Source organism: Gallus gallus, chromosome 15 (assembly GCF_016699485.2).
Source record: "Gallus gallus isolate bGalGal1 chromosome 15, bGalGal1.mat.broiler.GRCg7b, whole genome shotgun sequence".
Classification (NCBI taxonomy): Eukaryota; Metazoa; Chordata; class Aves; order Galliformes; family Phasianidae; genus Gallus; species Gallus gallus.
This window is the reverse complement of record NC_052546.1, coordinates 8,933,196-8,958,580: the sequence shown is the minus strand read 5'-3', so window position 1 is coordinate 8,958,580 and position 25,385 is coordinate 8,933,196. Positions and strand designations below refer to the sequence as shown.

The window sequence follows — 25,385 nt, the reverse complement described above, 5'->3', positions numbered from 1 at the left end:
TGCTTGTTTTATTTTGTTATCATAGCTGGTTTTAAACAAACAAACTTCACGCTGCACTCACAGTATGTACCTTAGGTTAATCTGACATTTCACCAAAATAAGCAACACAGATAAGACTCTTTATTTCAAAATGTTTGCAATTAAATGAGTTCATGTCAGTAAGTCATACGCTTTGACATACAAAAATACCGTGCTACTGATACAGTTGAAGAATTCAATGGATTCTCCATGCAGGAGAAATTCACAGCATTATCAGTACCCTCTAGGAATTTTGCTTCCACTTCCAGGGTGATTGCTGGCCCCTGCATAGCAAGTAACACTTGTTAATTAGCTAGCTCTGTACAGCATTGAGACCTTCACAAAACCAGCCACTCACACACTGAATCCTCTCCCTCTTCAAGACTTCTATTAAAGCAAACATCAGGTCATTTATCTCCTACTGCCTGTCAGTAACCTTCAGCTACTGCAGCTGATGCTGCTGCTGAGTAGCAATAAATTAAAGCTTGATGTTGCTTTGGCTGTGGCTGGATGCCACTGGCCCCAGTGGAAAAGAGGGGAAGAGATGCAGTCATTTTTCTCTCATCCACTGCAATAAAGGTGTTGTCTATTAATATGTCTTTGAAGTTGAGGCTAATCACAGCTGGAGCCCCTGGGGCTGATGTTTGCTTTAGTATTTCTTTCTCTCAGTGGTTTAAAAAAGTGCACATTTCTAGAACCTGTATGTGGTAATATACTGCTGCAGGAGTAAACTTGCTAATGCCAAGAAGCTTAACACAATAGGTGGCTGAGAGCCACTTCAAGCTTTCAAACTCCTCCCCCCATGTAAAGTGAGGAAACACTGACTCTCAGAGCCAAATGAATTTTCTCCTGCTTGTCACCTGAACAGCCACCATCACCTTTGAGTCACAGCTGGACTACATCACTACTCACAGTTTACCATCCTTTCTTTCCTGATGACAAGCTAAGCATATAGGACTTGGCAAACTGCACGTATACAATAAAATTATATTCTATTTTCTGCAGTGCATACAAAAAGGGTAAGTATTTCTTAAGGAAAACACAGCTGGTCAAAGCCTACTAGCTCCTTGAAGTAGCAGAAAAAAAAACACCCAAGGCTCAAGCAAGAAAGTAATACGAGAAATCTTTCAGAGATCAAAAAGGCAAGTTTAGTAAGCATGTCCACTCCAGCAAGCTCTGGGCAGCAAAGACAGTTCTAAATGTTTGAGTTTCTGAACTTAAAAGAGTTTAAACTCTAAAACCAATCAATATATTGCTTTAAAATGGAATTTCTCCAGTTTGGCACAATTTCTGTCAGGGCTTTTGGTGCCATGCTCCACAGATCCAGGGCATTAGGTCGTTGACTCTTTGACATGAAGTTACAACGAAGCTCTTAAGTTTCACTGTAAGATGAAGCTTCAGTGTAAAGCATTCAGGCCCCAGCCCATTCTTATCTTTAAGCATGAGGGCAGAAATCAGAGCAGGTTGTGGCTTTTTATGTTTCAGCTATGACGAAATAGTTGCCAGTCCATTATAGGACAGCCAGGTTGGCAGCTGGGAGGCCAAAGATTACTTCAACAACCTGCCATATTTTAATACACTGTCAGTGCATAGGGCATTTCACTCCATGCAATAAAATTTGGTCCTGAAGTATCTGAAACTGCTCTGTAAATAGAGGAACTAATTCTTCAAGAATTTAATGACAAAGCAACAATGAAGATACATAGAATCACAAGAGAAACATCTGTCTTCCAACCCTTAATTCAAGAAGTGAACTTTTTCTTACACAAACAAAATCCTTAAGGCCTGGAATAGCAAAATAAAACTGTGGAATAGAAATTGGACATATGGATCTGTCTCCTAATATTTAAAAAAAATAAAATCCCAAGATGACCAGTTTCATCATATGGAATGTAGACACAGTGTTTCTAGCTTTAAAATACAGTGCAAAGTCCATTTCTAAAGGGACATTGTCAGGTAAAAGAATTTAAAGTTGTCTAACATTGGAAAATAAATTGAGTGTGTAACTTACTGTACAGATACTCTGTGCATTTTGCTTAGTTTGGAGAGTGAAGCCATACTTGTCCATTGAACTTTCTGGCTCTCCATGCATTTTATGTAAGAACTTCAGAGGAAAGTTTTACAATAAAGATGAGAACACATCTGTTATTCGAGGTCTGAAAAAGATACTTCATATCTAAGGTACAAGGTCTGACTCAACTTGTCAATGTCCCTTTAAATACAGCTAACCTCTGCTTCCATTCTCACCCATTGGACCTGTAGTCTAGGAAGGCTTAAAAGGGATTTATAAGCTCTATAAACATAGTTATCCTGTGGCACACTGAGGGGGAGAACACAAAAGACTACAGGCACAGGGTAGGTCAGAAACCTCCATAGTCAGTATCTTTAAAGGCAACTGTACCTGATACATATACGTTCATTCTTCTCTTTCTGCGTTTCAGCAGCAATATGTAAATATAGGCCAAATACTCTAAAGGTGAACACAGCAAAGACATCTTCTGTTTTCCTCACCCAGGTCCTGCTGAGCGATACACGCTTGTCACTCCAGCGTGTATTAAGAGTCCCTTCTTGCTGTGTGAGTCTCTAGAGAGAGCCCAGTGCTTCTCCAAAACGGATTTTCTGTCCAGCTTTAAGGTGGAATTTGAAGTCCTTGGGTGCCTCAAAGATTAGTACGATAGTTGAGCCTAAGTTAAATTCCCCTAAATGTTCTCCCTTCCTCATCGGGATTCCCTCCTTGTTGTTGTTGGATATGAAGCTAAAGTCATTGTAGGAACCTTTTGAGTAACGTGGACTGTTGGTATGCAAGTCCTGTAAAGAGAAGGCAGAAACTGTTACTTGAGAGTTTCAATGCTCTATCAGTATAGCTGTAGCCTTTGGGTATCAAGGCATTTTCAATGCAGGACCTTACAATTCAAAAATGCAACAGGAATATTAAAAGAAAAAAAGTCTACAGTGCAGGTTGCTCCCTACAAGTGACTCAGTACAGAACATCAACAGAGTGAAACATCTTAATTTCAGGCTAATAGGATTTTGATTTTTTATTGTTCTTCCTTTATGCTTTGCAAACCTCAACAGTCAAAATCAGAAAGCTGCCTGTTAGTAATCTTACTCACCTGGTCAAAGTAGATGCGGATAGAGCCCACATTTGTTGCTCCTACAGCTGTTAAAGAGAAAAAGCCATGTTTCCAGTCACCTGTAAGGACAACCCGTTCATTGTGGCAGAACAGTTCCTTGATCCAGCGAGCAACTCCAGGATTCACAGACATCAAAGAGCCTGCAATAGTGAGAAAATACTCAAGCTCAACTATTAGTCTCATAACAGTACTGTAATGCTGTCTGAATGTAAGTGCGTCTACTTCACTACATTGAATCTGATAGTTGAATTTCATTAAACTCCTTGGTTTTGGCCAGTCATAACTTCAGTCTGGCATTTGACAGATTCTCAAACTTTGTGACAGGTTTTTATCTTCCCTCGGAGTGTCTGAAATCAAATCCAAGACTTCAGGATTGAGGACCAAGAAATAAACTTTCTTGCTGAGCTAGAGCATGATGGTCAGCAAAGAGGAGGACAAAACCATCTGAAGCCATCTCTGGTAGAGTTACTGTTTGGCTGTGTCTTCTTTGCCAAATACAGGAACAGAGATCTTATTTTAAGCTACTGTTTGCTCTGACTTGCAGAACTATACTTCATATGCAAACTGATTTTTATTTTTTTCCCTCCTGGGAGAGAATAGGTTCAGCCTGGGTCAACAATTACTTCCAAGAATTAGGAAAGCCTGAATGCAATATTACTGCTTTTACCATTCACATATGATTAATTCTGGTAAACTATACTACCTCGGAATTCATAACCATGTGTGACAAAGCACCATGCTCCCATTATCTAACATGTGCAACTGCTCCACTGGCACATCTCATCCAGCAGTGGCCTGTAGCAGCGCTTCCACCAACAGTCCCTCTGCATTAGTTTTCTAGAAGAAACCTACCTGGAAAATGACGGCGGTGTGACACTCTCCAGTCAGTGGGTGAGTGGAAGCAGTGATAATCCCCTGGTGCAAGGTAGATTACACAGTGGTAGAGTTCATTTCCTTCCTTTGTGACTAGCTGTTGCTGAAATGAGTTGCCAGGTGGGACTGCATAGAAAGAAAGGAGTTAAAAGTACTCTTCCTGCCATCATCTACCATAGCTGAGCAGCCTGTATTAAAAACAACAGACTAAATGCAGTCTGCATGTGTTGATAAGACTAGACATAGGCCCAAGAATCCAATATTTCAGTGTATTCTTTTCCCTTTACAAAATGAAATTAGATCCTGTGCTGTTTTAAACATTTTGTAAATTCATCAGTTTATGCTGTGCTGCTTAGGGAACGTAAACTCCAAAACTGAAATCCACTGAGACATGGATGTTTTCCTAAAGTTACTGTTTGAAGTAACAAAATTTGTGAAGAGGTCTTAGGTTTATGAAGTTCTCTGTGGAGATCATGTTGAAAAAGCCTGCTGTTAGCAGAACTTGGTCTCTCCAGTCCCCTCTCCAGTTTAGCAAAATGTGTTGCTCTTATCAAAACTGAAGGCCATGAAGATGGTGTTCAATGTGCAACAGAAGTGGTGACAACACATATCAGTAGAGGTACAGCACTTGTGCATGAAATGCATTAGGGAGCAGCCAGTCTTTGCTAACCAGGTGCTCAGGCACATGGTCTGTCAGCAGGAATGCTACAGCACTGTTATCGTGGCAGACCTTGGAGTCATTGTAATTATTAAGATAACCACAGAAAATAGAACCAACCAATTAAACTGGGAGAATTAGAACAAGTCACATAGTGCAAGCTACTGATGTGAAAGAAGAACTACAACAGTGACATGTTTCTCCCCAAAAATATAACAAATATCAGAACTGTTTTTTTCCCTGGAAATGTGATGTCTACGAACATTTAGAATGGGCAGAGCACGACAGGTGTGAGGTCAGAACTTACCCTCACTAAAACGGAAATCTTCTGTGCTGATGCGAGGTCCCAGAAAAGACTCCAGAGAATAAGTAACCCCTTTTACTTGCTCCACTTCACAGTTCTTTACTTGTCCAAAGTTAAGGATCTTTCCATCAGAGGGACTAATCTACAGCACAGATGAAAAAGAAAAAAAGGAAATGCAGTAGGAATATATGCTTTCCTCACCCTTCCATCCACCACAGCAAGCAGACAAGTTTCTTGGTGGGGGACATTTGCATTTCCCTTCACTCACCACGCTGTGCACACAGCAAACTGGCCGTGCTTGTGGTTTCAGCTTCCTGCGAAAGAATTCACTGAGGTTTCTATAGTGATGCAGATCTTCAACAGCTGCCTCCTTCATGTTCACACCGAATGTCCAGATGTACAGGCTATAAACAGGCTTCCGGAGCCATGTGGGCAGCTCCACTTGGTTCAGACGACCCCAGGCTCGTGAGAGCAGTCGAGTTGGTACCGACTTGTACAGAGCAACCTGTAGGAAGAATTAATGACATCATGTCATTCAGTTCCTCCCATAAAGAAAGAAGAATCAAGCTGTTCATGCTAACAACTCCCTTGGCACAAATGAATTAGCCTTTATAAGCAGAGAAAAAAGTAAACACTGCACTTAGATCCTCACTCCTTCCATTCTGATGACAGCAAATGAGGGATAGGATGAAACTTACTATAAGCTTATACTGAAGCCAGAAACTCTACTCCCTTGCAGGCTAAAGCTTCAGATTCAAGTTACTGGAAACTGCCCCGTGTGAGGCTTACAGGAAAAGGTGTTTCACACATGGTAGTGGGATACTTCTCAGAAGGGCTTAACATTAACAATATATTACTCTTTGTGAACAACCAAATGAAAACTGACAGAAAAATAATGCATCTCCTAATGACAGTATTTTCTACATTCCAGTATCTCTGATATGCACACAGCTGAAGAAATACACCCATGTCACTGCACCTAAACTGGTATAAGCTGATGCAGCCTTACTCCTCCTGCAACAAAGAAGTTGATAATTGCTAAAGTACTTATATTTCAGCAGAAATACATTTACCTTTGGCCTTACACCAAAACATGCATTTTAATAGCAAGAAAAACCAAATGAAACAGCGTTGGTAAGAAGGTATACTGCAGATGTAGCAGGACAGATGACAGCATACCCCTGTTGGTAATTCCAGCTTCTGAGCTCTGTGTAACACATTATCAGCCAGAAAACGTGTGTATGTGTGACCACGTAGGAGGGAGCACAGAAGATGAGCCCTCTGAGACCAGTGTTGTAAAAGAAGTAGTTATCTCCTGAATCTGGAGCAATGTTTCAAACAATGTAACTCAGCTTTATTTTACTCCCAAGACTTTTAGTTATTTTTAAATTGTTTTTTTGTTTCATTTGTTTTTCTCCTTAGCAAGACTCATCATTTATTCTCAGTCATATTCACCACCAGGTCTTGCACAGTATGGCAATAAAAACGAGCACATGCTGGCTGAGAGCTTCTCCATCCTATCAAACACAGTGAAATAGAATCTGACTCAGAAATCACCATTCTGCACATGAAAACAGTGACATTTCAGCAATAAACAACCAACTTAATCTTGCTTCAAATAAAATCTTCTAAATCCACAGTGCTCTAGCTGAAGTAATGAAGAAAAAAAATGCTTTGCCATTCTGACATGCCTTATACAGTGTTAATCTCTAAAGTCAGTTTTGCTCAGTTTCCCACCAGCACTGAGAGCATACAGGTGAAACTGTAAAGTCACAGAAATTGTCACTGGTGTTTCCTATAGCCTTTCTTTTCCAAAGCATCTGGTTTTCGAGTTGAAATGAAACCAAACAGCTACTCAAAGGAAATCCAAGAACTGCAATTCTGTTACAGTTTTCAATCAAAATGTTAATGTGGTTGTTGCATTCTGCAACTGCATTACAGATGTAGAGAATACCTCCATGCAGGGCTTCCTGCAGACTACTCTCATTGGCGTCAGAGCAGAGATCAGCATTAGTGTATTATTTGGAAGGGCTGAATTACAAATATTCAAAAAAAGAAGAAAAATTGAAAAGCAAACCCTCACTATACAAAAAAGCAGGAGACCATTTCAGTGTGGCCAGGAAAGGAAACTGGACGAGCAATGTGCTCTGCCTTATCCTTGTCCTCATACTTTGAGGCAACTGAATTAATTCAGAAGTTTCTGTTGATTTTTGTGGGTAAACAATGAGAGGACAAATAAACTCTCTGCTACTCTCTGAAAAATGACTTATCTGTGAAGCAGTTAGTCACGGCAGTGCTAAACAGTAAAATTAAAGGGATGGATTGCATTTCTCTGCTTTCATGCTAGTGATGCTCAGCCTGTTCTAATGTTAAGGACCTTTCCACCCAGCTGCTGCCAGCTCCCTTCAGCATCACACAGCTAACAGACATGAAGCACAAGAGACCTGCTCACACTTACCCTGCTCACAGGCCTCCATCCCACTCTGGTCAAGGGCTTAAGAGCACCGAAAGGCAGAAGGTAATAGAGAATAGTCAGAGGCCAAGAACGGAGTTTCAGAGCAGGCCTAGACATACAGCTTAGCTGGCCCAACCTTCGCCTCAGGGCCAGCTGGGGAAATTGCAACCTGAAAGATTACATACACAACATCAGAGGGTCAGCCATCTCAGCATCAGAACTTCTGGTAGCTGCGGGTGATTTATTCCTACTTATCTTTACTTAAAGATCCATTCTGCAAGTCCTTACTCCTTTAAAAGTAAGGACCAGTAAAATACTCTTCATCCGACTAATAACGTAACACAGTAGTTTACAATGCAAACAACAGGGAGCAAAGATCCTTCTTCTAAATATCAGAAGATTACATCCCCAGAAAATGCTGCTCCTGACTTTCCATCTCTAGGACAGCCAAGGTAGAAAGCCAGAACCCTGTGATTCTGGGACACCAATCCCATCACTGTATGGAGGAGCAGCAATGAGGAAACAATGAGCAGAAACTAATTAAAGAAACCCTTGCCATCTAAGAAACAGAGGTCCCCCGTAGTGCTCATGTGTTGAAGGAACCTTGACTAGATGGTGTCTTAAACGGGACACCAGAGTCAAACTCACACAGACCTGCTGGTTGTTAACTGCCTTGAGGGAACGAGCATATGAGAAACAACAGGAGTGGCACTCCTGAGTTAGTTAATAGTGTTCAAATAATTGACTCCAGAAGGCATCTTTCCAGGTCTTAAATATTAACTGGGTACCGTTGGTGCTGAACAGAGAACACGTGGAACAAAGCTGATACTGCTGGTGCTGCAAGATAACCCAGTCGCTACAGCTTAATCGCTCCTTTGCCTCATAACCAACTGCGCCGATGACTTTTCATAAAGTGGATTTTCTGACTGAAAGCAACCTCAGCACAAATGGCTGTAGGCAGAATTTGAATGTGCACCTCTCCCAGGGAAAAGCTGCTCCTCTAACTAGCAGAGGGCACCAGGTACCTCAGTTCAGACCCTCGTGGTAGAAGGTCAGGATGAGAGACCCCTCGGGTCCCCATTTATTCTTTGGCTTTGCTCATGAAGAAGACTTTGACTAAACCATTTCTGACACTGCCCAGGTCACGTTATCAAATGGAGGTCTGCCTACCTGAGGGCAAAATATTCAAGTCTTCTGGGCACTGCCTTAAATCCTAGCCAGGAGTGTTCTCCCCACTCTGCTGCAGACAAAATGCCTGCAACTAGGATGCAGCTATGTGTGCATAGACTGGAAGGGCATGCTCTGGCTGCTCTGAACAGTTCTGCTTTACACCAGACTATACGATATGAAGTATGAACTACTTCTTTTCAGGGTGGAAAGAAGCTGGGAATCTAAAAAGGAAATTTTCCTGCCAACATGTTGTTTTCAAAACGTGGGCCAGAATTAAAATATCACACAGGCAGGTGACATCTGTCACCACTTTGGGATGCAAGATGGTGCTTTTGGCTCACTGATCCTCTCTGCAGTGAATACAACTTTCCTCCAAAAAAATAAACACACAAAAACTCAGAGAATTATCTGTGCATCGCAAAGCAAGGAAAACAAAATAGCAGCCAACACCTAAGGAGGTGAAGTGCTGTCTCAGCAGGCATAAAGCTGCTTTCTCAGCAGGAGGTGGGACTGACTCAACATGGGAATAGGAAGGGGCACTCCATGTCCTTCCTCCCACTCATCACCTGCCAGCCTGCAGTCTGCTTGAGGCCGGTAGGATTGGTGCCAGGCTCTCAGCATTGTGCCAGGGTCCTGCTCCCCAGGGTCCCGCTCCCCTGCCATGCTCCCCCCACCACTGCAGTTGCTGGCGGACCAATCCCGTCTGAGCTGCATCCTAGCAGCGCACTCCAGAGCCCTGGGGCTCCCCGTTGCTTGGCCTGGTTTCAGAGCAGTCCCTGGCTAATCTTCCTATTCTCCCCGTGATGGAGAACGGGAGAAAGGAAAGAAACCCTCTTCATTCCCCTTGTCATATAACAGCATGCCCTTCTCTGACAATTCAATGCATAAGGAGCTTTATAGTAATTAGGCCAAACAAAAGCTCTGCAGATGGCTGTCTCTCCTCCTGCCCAGAAAGCCTCCCATCCTCCCTCCCTTGTTTCTCCCTTCAGACACCATTCCTGCAAAGCAGAAAACACCACACAGTACCTGAAACGAGCTCTCCTATTTGGCGTCCCGCCGGCAGAGCCAGCCGGGCCCGGGCTCTCCAGTTGTGGCTGTGGGTTCCCGGCACAGCTGCTGCTGCCGCCGTTCCCTGAACGCAGCCTCCGGACATGAATTTTAACTTTGTGGAGGTTGTAGCAAGAGGGTGGAGGGTTAGATAAAGCTTTACAGCATCTCACCATTTCCCTGTGTGCAGATCGGGTCCCTGCAGGGCGTTTGACTGACACATTGTCAGGGTGACGGCTGGATGCAAGGCTCAGTCTTTTTTCCTCTACCTCTCCTTTCTTTGCTTGCTCCGGCACAGGAGGGAGGACACGACGTCACGGTTTCTAATTCTCCTGCTGGTTTGTCTCTGGATTCCCCCTCTGTTTCCCACTTGAATTTCTGCTACGAGGGTTGCAGCTATTGCAAACAAACAGGCATTGCGTCACATTTCAACATCCCACTACAAAGATGACTCTGCACAAGATAAAAACAAGCTCTCCGTAGAAGCAGTCCTTGCTTCTCCCTCGTCCTGGCCGCCATGGAAGCTCCGTTCTCCAAGGAACACGCTGCAGTCCCAGGCTGCTGGGCACCAAGGCTCCGTCACAGCAGCCCGCCAGCCTTGTGCTGCTAACCTCAGCAGCAGTCTGAATATGAGGCTGGGAGGAGGAGTGGGGCGGAGAAGAGGAGGAGATAATTCCCAGCTTCAATTCTGCAGTGCAGCAGCTGCAGCTAAAGCAGTTCTGGACTACTTGGCACCAAAAATCCCTCCCTGCTCCTAATGCCCATCTTGAGAAAAAGGAGAGGAAAGGAAGACCTTTCCCTTTCACAAACTTGCCGGATGCCAACATCCATCCCCTGGAATCTCTTTCCATCTCAGAAGATGCCCAGGCAGCAGGTAAAGGACACTTCTACAAATACCCAAATACTGAGTGATAAAAGCCAGCTTTAGGGCCAGCTGGTGAATGAATTATAAAGGTGTTAATGTATCTTTTATGTGGCTCTCAACACTGCCACAAGATTAATGTCCAGCAGAACTAAAATGCAAAACATGGGTAAAGGAAGTTGTTTTTTTCTTGGCTGGTTGTTGGTGATGCTTTTTTGTTAGTTTATTTTAGTGACAAAAGCCTGCAGTCTTTCTATCTGAATCATGAGCAAATATAGAGAGGAGTTTCCCCCTCTGGCCCTGCAGACCACATCTCAAACCCAGAGTTCCTGCCTCCCATGTTGTCTGGATTTGGGCTGTTAAGGCAGATTGAAACTGAAAGGGGAAGCACGCTAGGTACATCTCACCTCAGAATTAAACCAAGTACCCAGAACAGTTTAGGGACTAACGCTACAGTAGTTATGCATTTCTCTTACTTCTTCTGTGATAGTCTGGGTTAAATATATATATCTCCATGAAAGCTGCGTGTCTTGTAGAGTAGATAAAACGAGCACTGGTGCTGAGCTAAGGAAAAGGGCCACATTTCATATGAGATAAGCCAGGAGAAGTGGGAGGGCCAGCATGAAAATCTAGAACTAGCTGAAGACTTCCTGCTCGGGCCTCAAAAGGAAAATATTCCAACAAGAATCATTTATTATGATTGGCCCTCAACTCCAAATATTTCAGATATTCCCTAGAAACACCCCTGGAGTGCCTGCATGATGATAATTTTTTTTCAAGAAGAAAATGGTGACATGATATCCTGTGTCACAGGAAGCTCCAAGCCCTGTGTTTATTGTTGTTCAAGCTGAATGTTAACAACTGCACTAAAAAGAGAAAAAAAGTACCCCAGATCCTACCAAAACTCAAAGGAAAGGAACAAGGAGCACAGGAGGGTTATTTCTGCTAATGCTGGAAGTTGCCAACATAAAAAAAAAAAAAAGGGATTTTAAATAGAAAAATGTGAAATTGACAACACCGTTTCAAAAGGCACTTCAGAGTAGATGAAAACCACTCTGGTACTGAGAGTGCATCTTCACAGCACTGAAGCAGTTTATTTGCAGCAGCCCCAGGCCAGGCTGGCACCCTGCCCCCACCGCTCAGCAGCATCTCTACCTGCACGTGGCTCCTCTGGGATTGGGGAGGTTCGGCCATGAGCTCTTTCAACAGCAGCTCAGTTTCATACCTCTGATGTTTTCAAGGAATTCCAGTCCAGACTGCACAAGCCTGACCCCACAATGGAGCAAGCTCATCTGCTCCCTGAAAATGAATGGATGCTGAAATGTTCTGCTGCCCAATGCAATGGGATGAGGAGTACCACCCTTCATTTAAAATGTCTTTTAAAGTGTGGTCCAAGAGAGATTCCTCTCCAGGAACAGCCAATCATTGGCATTACGAGGCTTTTTCCTCCACTAACTCAAAAAAATCAGTCCATATGAGCATGACAACCTATGTTTCTCTTAAGTTCTGCTCTACTGACCTCCTTACATTCACCAAGATGCGAATACCTGAGTCTGATTAAGTGCTGCCATACATGGCAAGTTGCCATTCCCTCAGCTGCCCCACAAACCCATCCAGAATCCAATTTAAGTAAATAAAAGAAGTAGTGATGATACGGTATAAATCCCCAGAGAAGTGTTATCTTACACTGCTGAAGGCCAATTCTAAACAAACTGAGCTTCCATTGTATTAGGTATCAGTAGAATAAATACTTAACCAGGGACTCCCCAGAGCCAGAAGGCCTTGAAGTGAACATTAATGAGGACAGTTGGTGACACAACTTGGGAAGAAAACCCCAGGTTTGTGTATCCTTGGCTTAACTACCTTCGATGTAAAGCTAAGATTCACACCCACAGGGCAAGAAGAGCCCTGCCTGGGTGAAGACCTCTCCCGTGAGCAGGCATAGTAGTGGCAGCAGCATCAGCACGACTGTAATTGCATGAAAGCTACAGACCAACTGTCTGGGTCTGGCGTGGAACACTGCTGGCTGCAGTTCTGTAAGTGCTGTGCAGAAGGGTGGCTCTGTGTGATCGACCTGTGGGAAAGCACCGCACAGCCGGGCTTGTGCAATGCTGCCATCAACAAGCAGCGTCTGCCCCAGGCGTGCGATGATCCACTCAATGCACGCGGGGATGAATCCGCTTCTTGGACAACAGCAGCAAACTGTTATCTGCCGGCTTCTATCAGCTCAAATGAGCCTCCCATCCAGCGCCCCCACTGAGATGTCCTTTCACCGCTGCCTGGAGCCTCACCCCGGCTTCTCATTCGCTTAGCAACGTAACTGTCCTTCAGACCCACGTCTCAGTTTGAACCCGTAAGCATGAATCACCGGCCTTGGAACGCGCTCCCCGGAAGGGTCGCGGCCTCCGCTCTCACTTTTTACATTTGGTAACGGAAGTCCCGTTTAAAAAACGCCCCGTCCGCATCCCGGCGTTTCAGCGCAGAGCCCCTCCCGGCGCTACGATCCGGCAGCACCGGCGGCGCGCGGTACGGGCACGTGGCTGCCGGGAAGGGCCGGGCGGCCCCGGGGCTGCCGTGCCCGCCGGGTGCTGCCGTGCCCGCCTGCGGCTTCTCGAGCTGTTCCACAGCGAGCCCCTTCTCTCGGCTGCGTTTGTTAGTTGGTTGGTTTGGGGTATTTAAGCCAGCCGCAGGGGTACGGGGGTTTTGTTGGATTTTTTAAATGTAAGCTTGTAGAAACCCCTCCCTTCCCTCCCACCCTCCGAACGTTCAATAGTCTCCAAACTCTCTCCTTCGAAACAGGACAAGAAGTCGCATTTACTTTCGCAAAGCGACGCGTCAACCTGTGGCAACCAAAGCAGCCGGACCCAGCCAACAGCGCCCATCCCCGCGCCGCCCCCCCGCCGTTCCGCCCGAACCCACCCGAGGTAAGTCCCGAACGAGCCGGGTCCCCGCACCGCCGCCGCTGAAGCTTCCAGAAGGACGGAGCCTCTGCGCCCCGCAGCCCTACCCGATACCGGCGGCAGAGCCCGGCGGCCGGACACGGCGCAGGACGGCGGTACCCACGGCTGCCTCCCGGGCACGGGACGCGGCTCCGCGCCTTAAGGAATCGGCCCGGGGCGGCCCTGCCCCGCGGGGAGGAGCCGGGGAAGGGGGGGACCGGAACGCGGCCACGGCGCCGCCTCCGGGATGGGGGACGCGTGGGGACGGAGGGGGTGGGGGGGGGGAGGTCCCTCTCCTCCGCGGTGCTCCGGGTGCGGCACGCAGTGAAGCGCCCCGCAGTGTAAACCCTTCCGGCACCGCAGCCCGGTGCTCGGGGAGCTGTGCGCTGCTCGGAACCCAGCAACGCGAATGAAGAATGAGACCCAGCAGCCACAGACTGTGCTTCATTCTTCCAAAGCAAAGCAGGTTGGATAAAACATGTATACGTATATCTTTCCCTATTAGCTCTTTCCTGAACTTGTTACACACCTCTTACCGTAACACTACACATCTCTCAGCTATGGGCCAAGGAAAGCACTTTCTGTATCAGACTGCCAGAATATCACTGTGCATCTCCTGTTGCACAAATACCTCCTGGCACAGTTTCTAATATCAATAGGAAGGCTGTGTTCTTCCTCCCTTTGAGAATCAAGACCTTAAATCTGTACTCAAGCACTTCCCAATGCATCGAGCCATTTGCAAAGACTGTAACCAACATGTGAAGTGCCAGCTGTCACTACAGCTCAGTTCCCCCATGGGTTTGCTGTTTTTGCTGGTGCTGTCATTCCAACAGGAGATCCTTACACAAAGCCGTAAGTCACTTCATTACATCAGAACAAACTATGGAAGCACAGGACAGGTACAAGAAACTCCTCCTACCAGAAAGAAGTTCCAGTCAACCTGCTCATACAAACTCTCTCTTTAGCCCAGGTCTCACTGAGTAATTCAGCCATCCTACAGCACCTTGGTGAGAAGCTGCATGTATGGCAAGCTATGCATGGAGATCCTGGCCAAGAAATACTTGGTGACAACAAAGATTTGAAGCTATAAGCTTCCATCTATCTGATGAATGTATCCACCTGTCTCCCTCCAAGCCCCCTGCTTTACCTCACCTAAGTAAATGAGAGCTGATCCTCGCTGGTATTCACAGTACAAGACACACAGAGGTGTTAATCAGCTCAAGCTATTAGTGACGATTAAAACTTTTTCTCTCAGAGAGTGGTCAGACACTGGAATGGCTGCACAGGGAGGCGGTGGAGTCGCCATCCCTGGCAGTGTTCAAGAGGCGTATGGATTAGGAGCTACGAGATATGGTTTAGTGGCTTATGGTAGCAATGGTAATGGGAGGATGGTTGGACCAGATGATCTTGTAGGTCCTTTCCAACCTTGTGATTCTATGATGTGATGTCTCTAAGAAAATGACAGGTGTGCTAAAGAAACAATAGTGATACCCAGTATGTACATCTGCAACATGGAGATTCTCTGCGTGCATAACATGATGACGACCTATAGCATTTCTGATATCAGCTCAGAAAAGGAACCTGCCTTACACACAGTGCACCAGGTAGATGACAGTGTGTGTGTGTGCACGTGAGCACGATGCTGGTACATCGGAGCCGGGTGTTGCAGCAGCAGGCTCAGCACTGAGGCCACATACAGCAGCTTCTCTTTCTGTATCACTTTCAAAGCCCATTAAATCGCACTGAGGCTCTTTTTACCTCTGCAACGGCTTACAGTCCTGTTCTAAAAACAACACCCCTCTTTTCCTCAATCCTAAGTGTGCTTCCAGGGATGCAAAAACACAGAGAGAATAATGGAAAGAGAGCTCAGCTAAAAAAGACCCTCTACTTTCTAATAAAAAGGGAACAATGCAGCTTTTCTTTTTCCTGAATTCTGCATTGTTTAGAATATTTCTTTCAATGTTTGAACACAGTTTCTCTGTTTTCACTTCTCTCAGGCTCTCTTTCCCTCCCACAGAAGCATCCAACAGAACTCAAGTGTATCAGGAAGGACCAGGACAACTTCTGTGTGATTTCTTTAGAGCTTTTTCATCAAAAGCAATATCTGTAACTTCACCAAATAACCACCAATAATAACACTCAGCATACTGGTATAATGAAAGAAAGCAAATTTAATAAGGGAATTACTCAGTTGCATACCTAGAAATATGAACATTATTAAAAAAAAACATTTGTTTTGAAGAACCAAAACTGAATGGATGGTGCCTTTTAAAATAAATACCTCATAGACACTTACCAGTCTCTCTTTTAATCAAAACACAAAATCTGTTTGAAATAAACTTCCGTAGGAAAAGAATATACAGAAGACGAATTTGTCTATAAATCTCTCAGGAGCTATCATTGCTTAAGCTGTCAGCATCCAGCCTTCCTGGGTCATAGCTCATTTCGATCACCAGAGAAAATGAATTTAAGCATTCCAGCCTTGTCCCCTAAAGGCACGTGGCCAAAACCACTCACAGACTGGCAGTGTGCTCAGGAATGCAAAGAAAAGAGATGCTAAAGGTCACACTGAAGCATCTCCTACACAATCCTACAATCGCAGAATTTTTAACTCCTTGCCTTCAGAAACAGCACTGAAGCACTTACCTGGCTGTTTGGAGTTTAAATATACTTTAAACTCTTTAACACCGAGCTGTACTGTATCTCCCTAAGAGTCTGAAGGAAATACAGCAGTTATGTGCAGTTAAGAAATACTTCTTACTTCAGTGCTGCAGTAGGTATTTGATCCACAAATCTGATATACCCTACTACCATTTCACAACAATTTCAAATCTTGGGATCCAGAAAAAAAGGCAAAAAATCCTCAGGGTCAGCAAATTCCATTATAGATGCAGGTGTTTTCTAAGAAAGAAAAGGCTTTCCAGATGTATACGTACATAAGTTTATGTAATGTATAAAGAAACCAGGTAGATTTATAATTACTATATATTAACTTCGTCTCAGCATCCTTGTAAAGTAGATAAGGCACGAAGGCACTGGGAAGCAAGAAAAATGCCAAAAGTAGCAGACTGAGCCGTCAGTGAGAAGATAAAAACCCTACAGATGCTGCACATGCTGTACCTTCAGCCAGGACTACTGGGACCAACTCAGCACTAAGTGGTTTTTTATTCCTATGACATGACATTTCGGTCTTGCCTAGTTTGATTATATTATGAGCTTTATTTGTCACCATGCAATTCAAGGTGGGGAAAGTAAGAAATTGCACTGCACTAAACAGAGCCAACAGATCCTTCAGAGCTGCTGCAGATGCACACCTTATGTTCTCTCTCAAGAGTGCAAGTTACTTAAAAGACAGAAACAACTTGTCAAAAATGCATCAGCTACAGAGAACAAACTGCACATTTCCTCATTGGAAAGAGAGCAAAGGGGCTTTGCCTCAAACACAGCAGAAGCAAAATTGCCACAAGCTTCTTACCTCCCACTCACTTGCGAGCTTCACAGGCAACTCTATGCCCTTCTTCTCCAGCTGTTCCAACTTGTAGCCCTCATACTTTTTGTATCCTGCGTATCCCCCACCTGTAGCCACCAGAACATGGAAGGGGCGCAGGCGGAAGGCTTGTCCTGCTGGAGCAGTATGAAGCTTCCTCCTGTCTGTAACAGAGAAAAGCACACTTTCAGAGAGCAGGTATAAAGTTAAAACAAACACAGCCAATATGCACAGTGAGGGATGTCAGCTTAGATTATATAAACTCCATTGGAAATAAAGGATACAAAAGGTATTAATATATGCTCGTATGTGCTCCAGATATTGTAGCTTACCAAGTTACTGAAACTCAGCTGATAAGCACTGACTGCTCATCTGTGTCCCCCCAACATTCTTCCCAGAATGTAAAATGAGCTGCCTGAAAGCACCACAGGGATGGGCTTCACAGTGCATGTAAGTTCACCTCTGGATTTCTATGTCATTACTGTATGGAAAACTCAGTCACAGAGGAACAACGTGTACATGCAGAGCTTCGTGCTTCTCAATCATCAGAATCTTCATTACAGTTAGATATCTATTTGGGAATGCCCTAACTGGAAGAGGGAAGGTCATGACAACCTGGTTTAGCATTGGTTTGATAACAGGCACATTTCTGCTGTAATACATGTCACTCCAGAGCAGGCACGTCCCACACCCAGCTCTCAGCAACAACCAAACCCTCAGTGTGCTGTTACTGAGCTGAGAGCAGAACACAGAGGGCTCACCGCAGCATTAACTCAAACTATGGGAAATAGTTTTATGCATTTTGATCCATGGGCTAAACACGGTCCTGTGAACAGCAAAAAAGCAGGCAGTCTTGCTCTTTGTTTTGATAAAGGAAATTGAGAATAAGTCTCTGGTTAAGCATTCTCATTGAAAAAAGTGTTCTTCTGATACACAATATAATGGAAGCTCAGTTTGTTTGGAATTAGCCTTCAACAATGTCATCATCTTTTGGCAGGATGTACATTTGTGAACAACTGTTCTCAAGGATGAAGTACAGGAATAGGAAAATTTCATCAGAAATCTGATGAACACCTCGAGAGCTCACTGCGAGTGGCAGCCACTGCCACTGAACCAGCCTGATGCATTAGCTTCACAAAAACAAGGTCGAATATCCCACCAGTTTTGTGTTTTTGTTGCTCTTTTTTAACCTTTCCATAAAAAATAACCCTTATTACTTGTGTACTTCAACTATATTACATATTTTGTACATGGCTCAAGACTATTCCTCCTCAGTGTGGCCCAGCCAAGTCAGAAGGCTCACTCCCATACTATAGAGGGAAAAAAATGTCATCCAGTATTACATCTGTTCCTTACTGAAAACTACCAAGCTCCTCTTGCCTAACACAAGCCTTGCATGCTGCATGTGACACACTACATGGCACAGCTTCTAAGGGGTAAGCATTTCTCTTCCAAAATCTTCAGAGCTGTTCACGCTGAACAGGCCAAGCTGCCCTGCTTGTATTACAGTCTGATGTCACTGCCAGACAGAGAAAAGCTGCCCAAAGGAATTCATTCCTGGACAGTGAGTGGTGTCATTTCCACAACAATCATTGACATGGGTGGGCAGGAAGCAGAAACAATGGGCTCTATCTTGCTCCATCGATTTTAGGGGTAGGGCTTGACTAGGAAGGGACAAATGGACAACTAAAAAAATCCAGTAAATACCAGCTCTATTTCTAGGCATGCATAGACACAAAGCATAAATGCTCTGCAACCTGGGGAACTGGAATTCCAGGCAGCAGTGATTAGGGACATTCAGCTGCTCTCCATGCATGATACAGAAAGATGCCCCATATAAGCAGTTCTCGCTCATATTTTGTTTTCTCAAAATATATAGGAAAGAAATGAACAAAACTATGTGATTTAAAACATTTTGAATTATATGCCTGAAAATACATCATTATATGAAAATGGCTTTATTCTTAGTGAAGAAATCTCATATTTTGGAGAAAAAACACAAAAGAAAACAAGGCAGCAACTACAGTTAGATTCTAGAAAACATTCTAGGAGGGGGAACAGCTGTTTAGGAGGGTGGATAGTGATAGAACAAGGGGAAATGGTTTTAAACTGAGACAGGGAAGGTTTAGGTTGGATATTAGGAGAAAGTTTTTCACTCAGAGGGTGGTGACGCACTGAACAGGTTGCCCAAGGAGGCTGTGGATGCCCCATCCCTGGAGGCATTCAAGGCCAGGCTGGATGTGGCTCTGGGCAGCCTGGTCTGCTGGTTGGTGACCCTGCATGTATAGCAGGGGGTTGGAACTGATGATCACTGTGGTCCTTTTCAACTCAGGCCATTCTATGATTCTGTCCTAAGGAAAATGCTCAAAAAAGGTGAGGGATCATTTAGAACAGTGAAATGTTTATGAAAAAGGATTTTACTTACTTCACGTCTACAAAGAGTCTATAACCTTTCAACTTTGGTCTGCCTAGACAGCTGCATCACTATTTCAACAGAAACGTCTGTACAGAGACCAACAACACTTGCTAGCCCTAAAGCCTTTAACTGCCTTCCCACCACATCTTTGGTTCCAAGTTGACAAAACTGCTCAGTTATTTCGCCAGAGCCAGTAAATACCAGAAAGCCCTCGGTGGGAACAGCTTTTTCTGGTTTCTGTACAGGTTTTATCCAGAGGCTGTTTCCAGTTCAAGAACTTCTACTGATAGACCTATGCAAACATTTTTCTTCCTGTGATAGAGATCATTTGCTGACAAAATAATCAAAAATACAACTCCACACCTTTCAGCCATAAATGAAATTCACACAAAGGTTACAGATTCCAAAACAGAAGTTCAGTTGCTGATTCTGGCAACAACACCACGGTCAGGCTGTTGGTGCTGCTCAGAGGTTTTGGCTGAACATCACGTTCTCCAATGGTACAAACACTGCCATAGCTACCTGGTGAGCAGCAGGAGCATGAGGAAAGCCCCTGTCCCAGAAGATGAACCAGCAGAAACAAGTCCAGGACAGGGGACTTTTAATATACTTTTCCATGCTCTGGATTAATCCTAAGCCTGAACTCCTTTGAGGTAAAGCTAACCTGAGATATCTCTTCATCATCAACTACTTTCAGCAAATCAGAACAGAAGAAGTAAGTTTCCTTCTCTGGAATGGATAAAAGCATATATTTCAATAATAAAATATTCATATATGACAAGAGACAAAGGATTTGGACAAGGAAATTAACCCAGATAAGTGCTGTTACAAAATGGGACCAATTGTCACCTCAGCTGACAAGGAAAAAGAAAAGACTGTAAGACTATGCAATTGTTTTAGCAACAGGTCAATGCATGGACTACAAGCTTACAAATACTTGGCAAAAAAACCAAACAGTATTTGCTCTTCACAGCCCTATCCAACTAGAGTTATTCCAAGTGAAGGCATCATTTTAGCAGGCCTTAAATATTTCACATAATCCTACCTTAATTTCACAATTTATTAAAATTACAAGTACAGACAGTAATTTAAAACTATATTTAGAGCTCCTCTTTCTTACAGGCCTGCTGAACTGCTGGATTCTGACTTCCCCAGGTGTCCCCAAGTGCATAACAGTTACACTCCAGAGTGTGTAATATAACCGAACAGCTTTCAAGAAATTCCTACCTGGTATGTTCTGTTTCCTTCCTATTATCCATTACAGGCTAAGCTCAATGCCTCCCTTCTAAGTCAGTCATTACATGGTCTAACGTAATTCCTTTGAATTTCATGCTGATAACAGATATCATTTAAGTCACCAGGCTCAGTTCAGGACCCTGCTGTTACAAAGACCTCTCAACCAACACCCAGGCAGATGCCTTCACGTCCCCTTTGCAACACCCACCTGCAAAATACAGGCTCAGTTTGCCTGGCCTGGCATGTGGCTGCACATTGTGGTAGAGACGCTGAGAGCATGAGATGCTGCAGGACATGGTAAGCAATTAAAGAGATTCTAAAATGTTTCTAAGAGAGGGAAGCTGATACAATATAGGTATGCAAAGAACGTGAAACATTGGCTCAATACAGTCAATTCATTAAAGTTGTGTTTTTTAAAAAGTATATTTAAAACACTGTACAAAGATGAAACTCTGCTAAATTGTATTGCCTTTAGAAAAGTAATTTTTCATCTGTAGAGCCCTCAGAAAGCTACGTAATTTGAGGAAGGTAATTACAAAAAAGGAACCTGTGGTAAATTGGCTTTATTCTGCTGTAGAGATCATCATCACTGCAAAAACTGTAGAAGTTTTGAAACAATTTAAAAACTAATAGGTTGCATTGTATGTGTCCTTCCATGCAGAGCTTCTTCCTCTAGCATTGCTTTAAGCATTCTGATCACAGTCTGATCATATTTGGTTTACAAACTATTCTCCAGTTATTGAGGTGAGGGAGTATAAGGAAACACGAAATCCCTCATTTTGAATGAAACAGATCTGGAAAAATATCCTGGTATAAATTTCCCTTATGAAAAAATATAAGGGAGAAAATGGGAGTGTAGCCACCACTCACTTCGTCACCTTGGCTCTTCTGCTGGCCCTGTCAGACAGGTTTCTTCAGAAATGATAATTGCAGTGTACAAGATGAATGTTAAAGTATCAAGAAGGTTAAAAAAAAAAAGCAAATACCCTCAAATGAGATGTATTAAAAGGGACCATTAGGGAAGCTGATGTCACAATGACAAAGGAAGCCAGTTTTTCTGACAAAAAACGCACAGGAATAATGCAGTATAGGGGTGAACAAATGTCAAGAGGGGAAAGAAAAAAAAAATCAGGCATGCAATTGTTTGTATTCTGTCATGCTCTAATGCAGGTATTCCTAATTTGAGAGCTGACAATAATCCAAACTCCAGTTTTAGCCAAGCATTGCTCCGGATATTACAGCATCTAAACTGCTGTCCAGATTTGCTTCTCTGCAAGACTCTTCATATCCATAAAATCACTGTGGAATAGATGGCACTTCTAGAAGGAAGAAGTAACTTTCAACAATTGCTAGGGATTATTTGTCTAAAATGCCCCTATTGTGACAATAAATACATATATATAAATCATTTGTTTTTATATTTGCTATCTAAGAAAAAAAGATAAACAATGAATAATGTAATGAAAGAACCTTATGAAATAGATAAATATACTTATTTTGCTGCCTGCAAAACACCAAAAGTTTAAAATCACTATTTGCAAGCTTATGTCCGTAGAAATTCCATAAATTGAGTAGGCTGCTGAATCTGGACTCTCAGTCCACCTCCTTCAATGTCAAGAACTTCATATTCACCACTATTTGATCATAATTTGCCTAATTTTGAGTAACCCTGAATTTATAAACACTGGATTACATAGAAGACACACTTACCACTGAAAAATGTCCTGGAAGGTGGCTGCTTCCACAGGACTGGAGTTCTAAGGCATGGGTTCTCACGTATGAGGAAGTTACAGCCAGTCAGGAAACTGTGAATACAACATACAACAGACAGTGGCTTAAGCACAAATACAAACAGAATACTCAGATGCTGAACAACACAGAGGGAAAATTTCCCCTCAAAGTGCTGAGATTCATAAAATAAAGCATTAAAATTCACACTGAAACCACTTTCTTCAGGCCTACCTCCTCCTCTCCCAATAAATTGAAAAATCCAACTGTTTCTGCAGATACCCCCGTGTTTAATGATGTATCTATTTCACTTTTCTTACTCCCATGTATTTCTACTTTCTTATCAAAACATGAACATATGTTCCTTTTAAATAAACGTTCCTTTATGATAACAGTGATGCTCTTCTGGGTATAGTGCTTGCTAATGGCACATACCCTATCTCAGGCTGTTTGGAGTTGTAGTATATTGGTTACTGTAAATACAATCCGAGCCTTTAAAGGAGCAAGTCAGTGTTATCTAATGTAATCTTTGGTTTTATGCACTACCCTGGTCTACAAGACCAACAATCCATGTGTTCTTTTTAAAAAAGTGACTAAAACCAGTGAGTTGCTCTCCTCTAGATCAGTTTCCAGTTTAATATGCTGGATTTTATCCAACAGCACGCAAACAACTGCTTCAAGATCATAAATGAGTTGTATTTTACTGGGGAAAGTGTAAGAATGCTTAAAGCAAAATTCCCATACTTGGAGGAATGGCAGTGTAAATACTGACATTATCTTCTTCAACATCACGGCTAATACGTATTTACATCCACCCAAAGGTAATCCTTCTTACAAAGTGGCATCCAGACATGTTGATCAGAACAAACTCTGCTTGTAAATGTGGTGGTAAAGTTTTGTAATGAGATCATTTAACACTTGGCATGACTCCACCTCCAGGAGGCTGCCACACACGCAGGTGCCATTTAAGAGCTCCCTACCACAACTATTTTAAGACACACTCATGAATTGGGTTCTCACATCTCCTTCTCTCCTCACCACACTGACGGGGAGAGGGTGAACACAGAAAAGTCGTAGAATCTACAAAGAAGTTCTGTCATTTATTAGACCCACTGGTATAGCTGGGAAAGTAATGGGTGCCAGGCCTCGTTCCCAGGATGCAAATGTGACAGCTGGGACGTCTTCATTTGGCACTGTGACCTCTCACCTGCTCTGGATCAGATGCACGCTGAGTACAGAATTACTTCATTAACTTACAGGCTACTGCATCATTAGGATGATTCAGTTCCAGGAAGTGATTATCATTCCTTCATATTTTTAAGAATAAATTCCAGATATCTCACAAGTTTCAAGTAGACTCTTTATTTAGGAAATAAGGAGTCCACGAATAGATTTCTTGTCCAGAAATCACACAGCAATAGCAGTGGGCACTTACAAGCTATGTTTTACTGTTAAGTTAAAGATAATTAGCTACAGTTTTCACTTATCCTCGTAAAACGGCATCTGGAGCCAGAAGAAGCTGAAGGGTAGAGTGAAAAACCCCAGTGCTGACCCAAACGCAGCAGGGCAGGCCTTCCCCAAAGGTTTCCCCTGTGGTACTCCCCACAGGTTCCCGTAACCAGGTTACCTCACCCAGCAAAAAGCGCCCCACGCCGCTGCACGTTTTACACAGCAGGGCGACGCAACAGCAACGCGCCCGGTGCAGGGAAGCTGCCGACCTCAGGGCTCACCCCTCACGGCTGTCAGCGGCTGCCGCTGCGCCCTCGGCTCCGTCCCTGGCTCTGACTCCAGTTCCAGCCCCGGACTCTCACCACCGAGCAGCACAGTGCCGTCCCGCCCGCCCCGCCCGTACCTGCTCCGCCGCACAGCAGCTCCACCACACCGCACTACGGCCGCCGCCATCTTGTTGCTGCTGCTGCGGCGCCGCGACCTGCGCTGCGCGCCGAGTGCGAGGGCGGGGTGAGGCGGGGCCTGGGCGGGGTGAAAGGGGACGTGTAGGCGGAGCAAGGCTGTTCGTAAAGGGCGGTATGGGGGTGTTGTACGTGAGTTGCATGTGGTGTGGAAGTATTGGGGGTGTTAGGAGAGCAGTTTACTGGAGGGGAGGCCGTGCTGTTTCCCCCCTAAGTGAGGAGATGTTGAGCTTGGACTGCGTGGGCTTGGGTGTCTCTGTGTGGTAACACCACAGAGGAGGCTCTGTGAAGATAAGGTGGGTTCCACCCTCCTAGATGCATCTCCAGATGGATCCAGGGCTACCGCGTTAGCAGCCAGCAGCTGATTGCTGTTTCCTGAGTGCCGGGGGAGGTTTCAGAGGTGAATCAGTATGAAATCATTCCTCATGGCTGTGCAGCCATGTTTCCTCATCTCTGCTCCAGGCCGAGGTGCTCTCAGCTGACCCGCAGTGTTTGTGGTTAATGGTTGGCTGTCTGTTATCCTAGCCAGGACTCTGTGGAGTCTACAGAATGTTTGCTGCTGTTTTCACATTACCACAACAGCAGCAGTACCTATGTAAGTAGCTGAGGGTTGTTCCTTGCGTGTCTTCTACCTTAGGGCTCATGCAGGAAATTCTGTTAATAATGTGAAATTTCAACAGAAATTCAGCTGCAGCTCTCACGTAATGCTGATAACATTAGCTGACTGAGTTGTCAGGATGCACATTTTCCTGAGCTCACGTAAGGTAGGACCAGCAGGAAGCACAGCTGCAAAGATGGGATTTGATGGCATCAGGTGCAGTGCCACCAGCATGGCAAGGCCGGGGCTTTGATGTCTGAACGTGCCCTGCAGGAGGGCCTGACCAGCAGGCTTCCCCACAGCTGACTCAGGAGTGACTCAAGGTTAAGAGGTGTAAATAAAGCACACTTGTTTATAGCGTGTTTTAATTGATGTGGACTTAACTGATTAGTGATCTGGCCTGATCTAAGCTTTTTTTTTTTTTTTTTTTTTCCTGGCATTGGAAGTATATATTTACCTGTGTGGATCTATAGCTATTTTAAAAAAATTATTTTATTCTAATTTGTAATATGATTTTTTTGTGTTGTACTGAGATTATATAGACTGCACT

The 25,385-nt window shown here is 44.1% G+C and overlaps 1 protein-coding gene and 2 long non-coding RNA genes across 7 annotated transcripts; 2 read left to right on the top strand and 1 right to left on the bottom strand.

Moving 5' to 3' along the window:
• Positions 1–98: 98 nt before the first annotated feature.
• On the bottom strand, positions 99–24,264 carry PISD (phosphatidylserine decarboxylase). 5 transcript variants are annotated; one of them, XM_004934365.5, is made up of 8 exons: positions 24,180–24,264; positions 22,310–22,404; positions 16,936–17,111; positions 5,256–5,492; positions 4,991–5,129; positions 4,005–4,151; positions 3,132–3,292; positions 99–2,826 (listed from the first exon to the last, which is right to left on the bottom strand). In XM_004934365.5, the coding sequence occupies exons 1-8, from the start codon at positions 24,227–24,229 to the stop codon at positions 2,602–2,604; spliced, it is 1,230 nt and encodes a 409-aa protein (XP_004934422.1). In that variant the 5' UTR covers positions 24,230–24,264; the 3' UTR covers positions 99–2,601. The 5 variants fall into 5 exon arrangements, with proteins under 5 accessions (XP_004934422.1, XP_040504090.1, XP_046757338.1 ...); XM_040648156.2 differs by lacking the exons at positions 16,936–17,111; positions 22,310–22,404; positions 24,180–24,264 and adding exons at positions 7,446–7,611; positions 9,639–10,055; positions 13,441–13,595; XM_046901382.1 differs by lacking the exons at positions 16,936–17,111; positions 22,310–22,404; positions 24,180–24,264 and adding exons at positions 7,446–7,611; positions 9,639–10,055; positions 13,529–13,595.
• LOC124417233 lies at positions 3,228–5,148 on the top strand. The gene is made up of 2 exons (XR_006931582.1): positions 3,228–3,360; positions 3,477–5,148. It is a non-coding gene; the product is annotated as an uncharacterized LOC124417233 (long non-coding RNA).
• LOC124417231 lies at positions 13,008–22,719 on the top strand. The gene is made up of 7 exons (XR_006931578.1): positions 13,008–13,242; positions 13,321–13,445; positions 15,458–17,397; positions 17,945–18,092; positions 20,486–20,593; positions 20,718–20,896; positions 21,770–22,719. It is a non-coding gene; the product is annotated as an uncharacterized LOC124417231 (long non-coding RNA).
• Positions 24,265–25,385: the final 1,121 nt, after the last annotated feature.

What these genes read in the sequence shown, in the direction of transcription:
- PISD (XM_040648156.2), bottom strand. Translation starts at nt 9,835, where the DNA reads ATGGTGAGATGCTGTAAAGCTTTATCTAACCCTCCACCCTCTTGCTAC. An exon ending in GATGGAGGCCTGTGAGCAGG is followed by an intron (nt 5,493 to 7,445) that starts GTAAGTGTGAGC and finishes TTCTTCCTACAG; the next exon opens with GTTGCTCTGTACAAGTCGGT. An exon ending in ACACCGCCGTCATTTTCCAG is followed by an intron (nt 3,293 to 4,004) that starts GTAGGTTTCTTC and finishes TCACTATTGCAG; the next exon opens with GCTCTTTGATGTCTGTGAAT.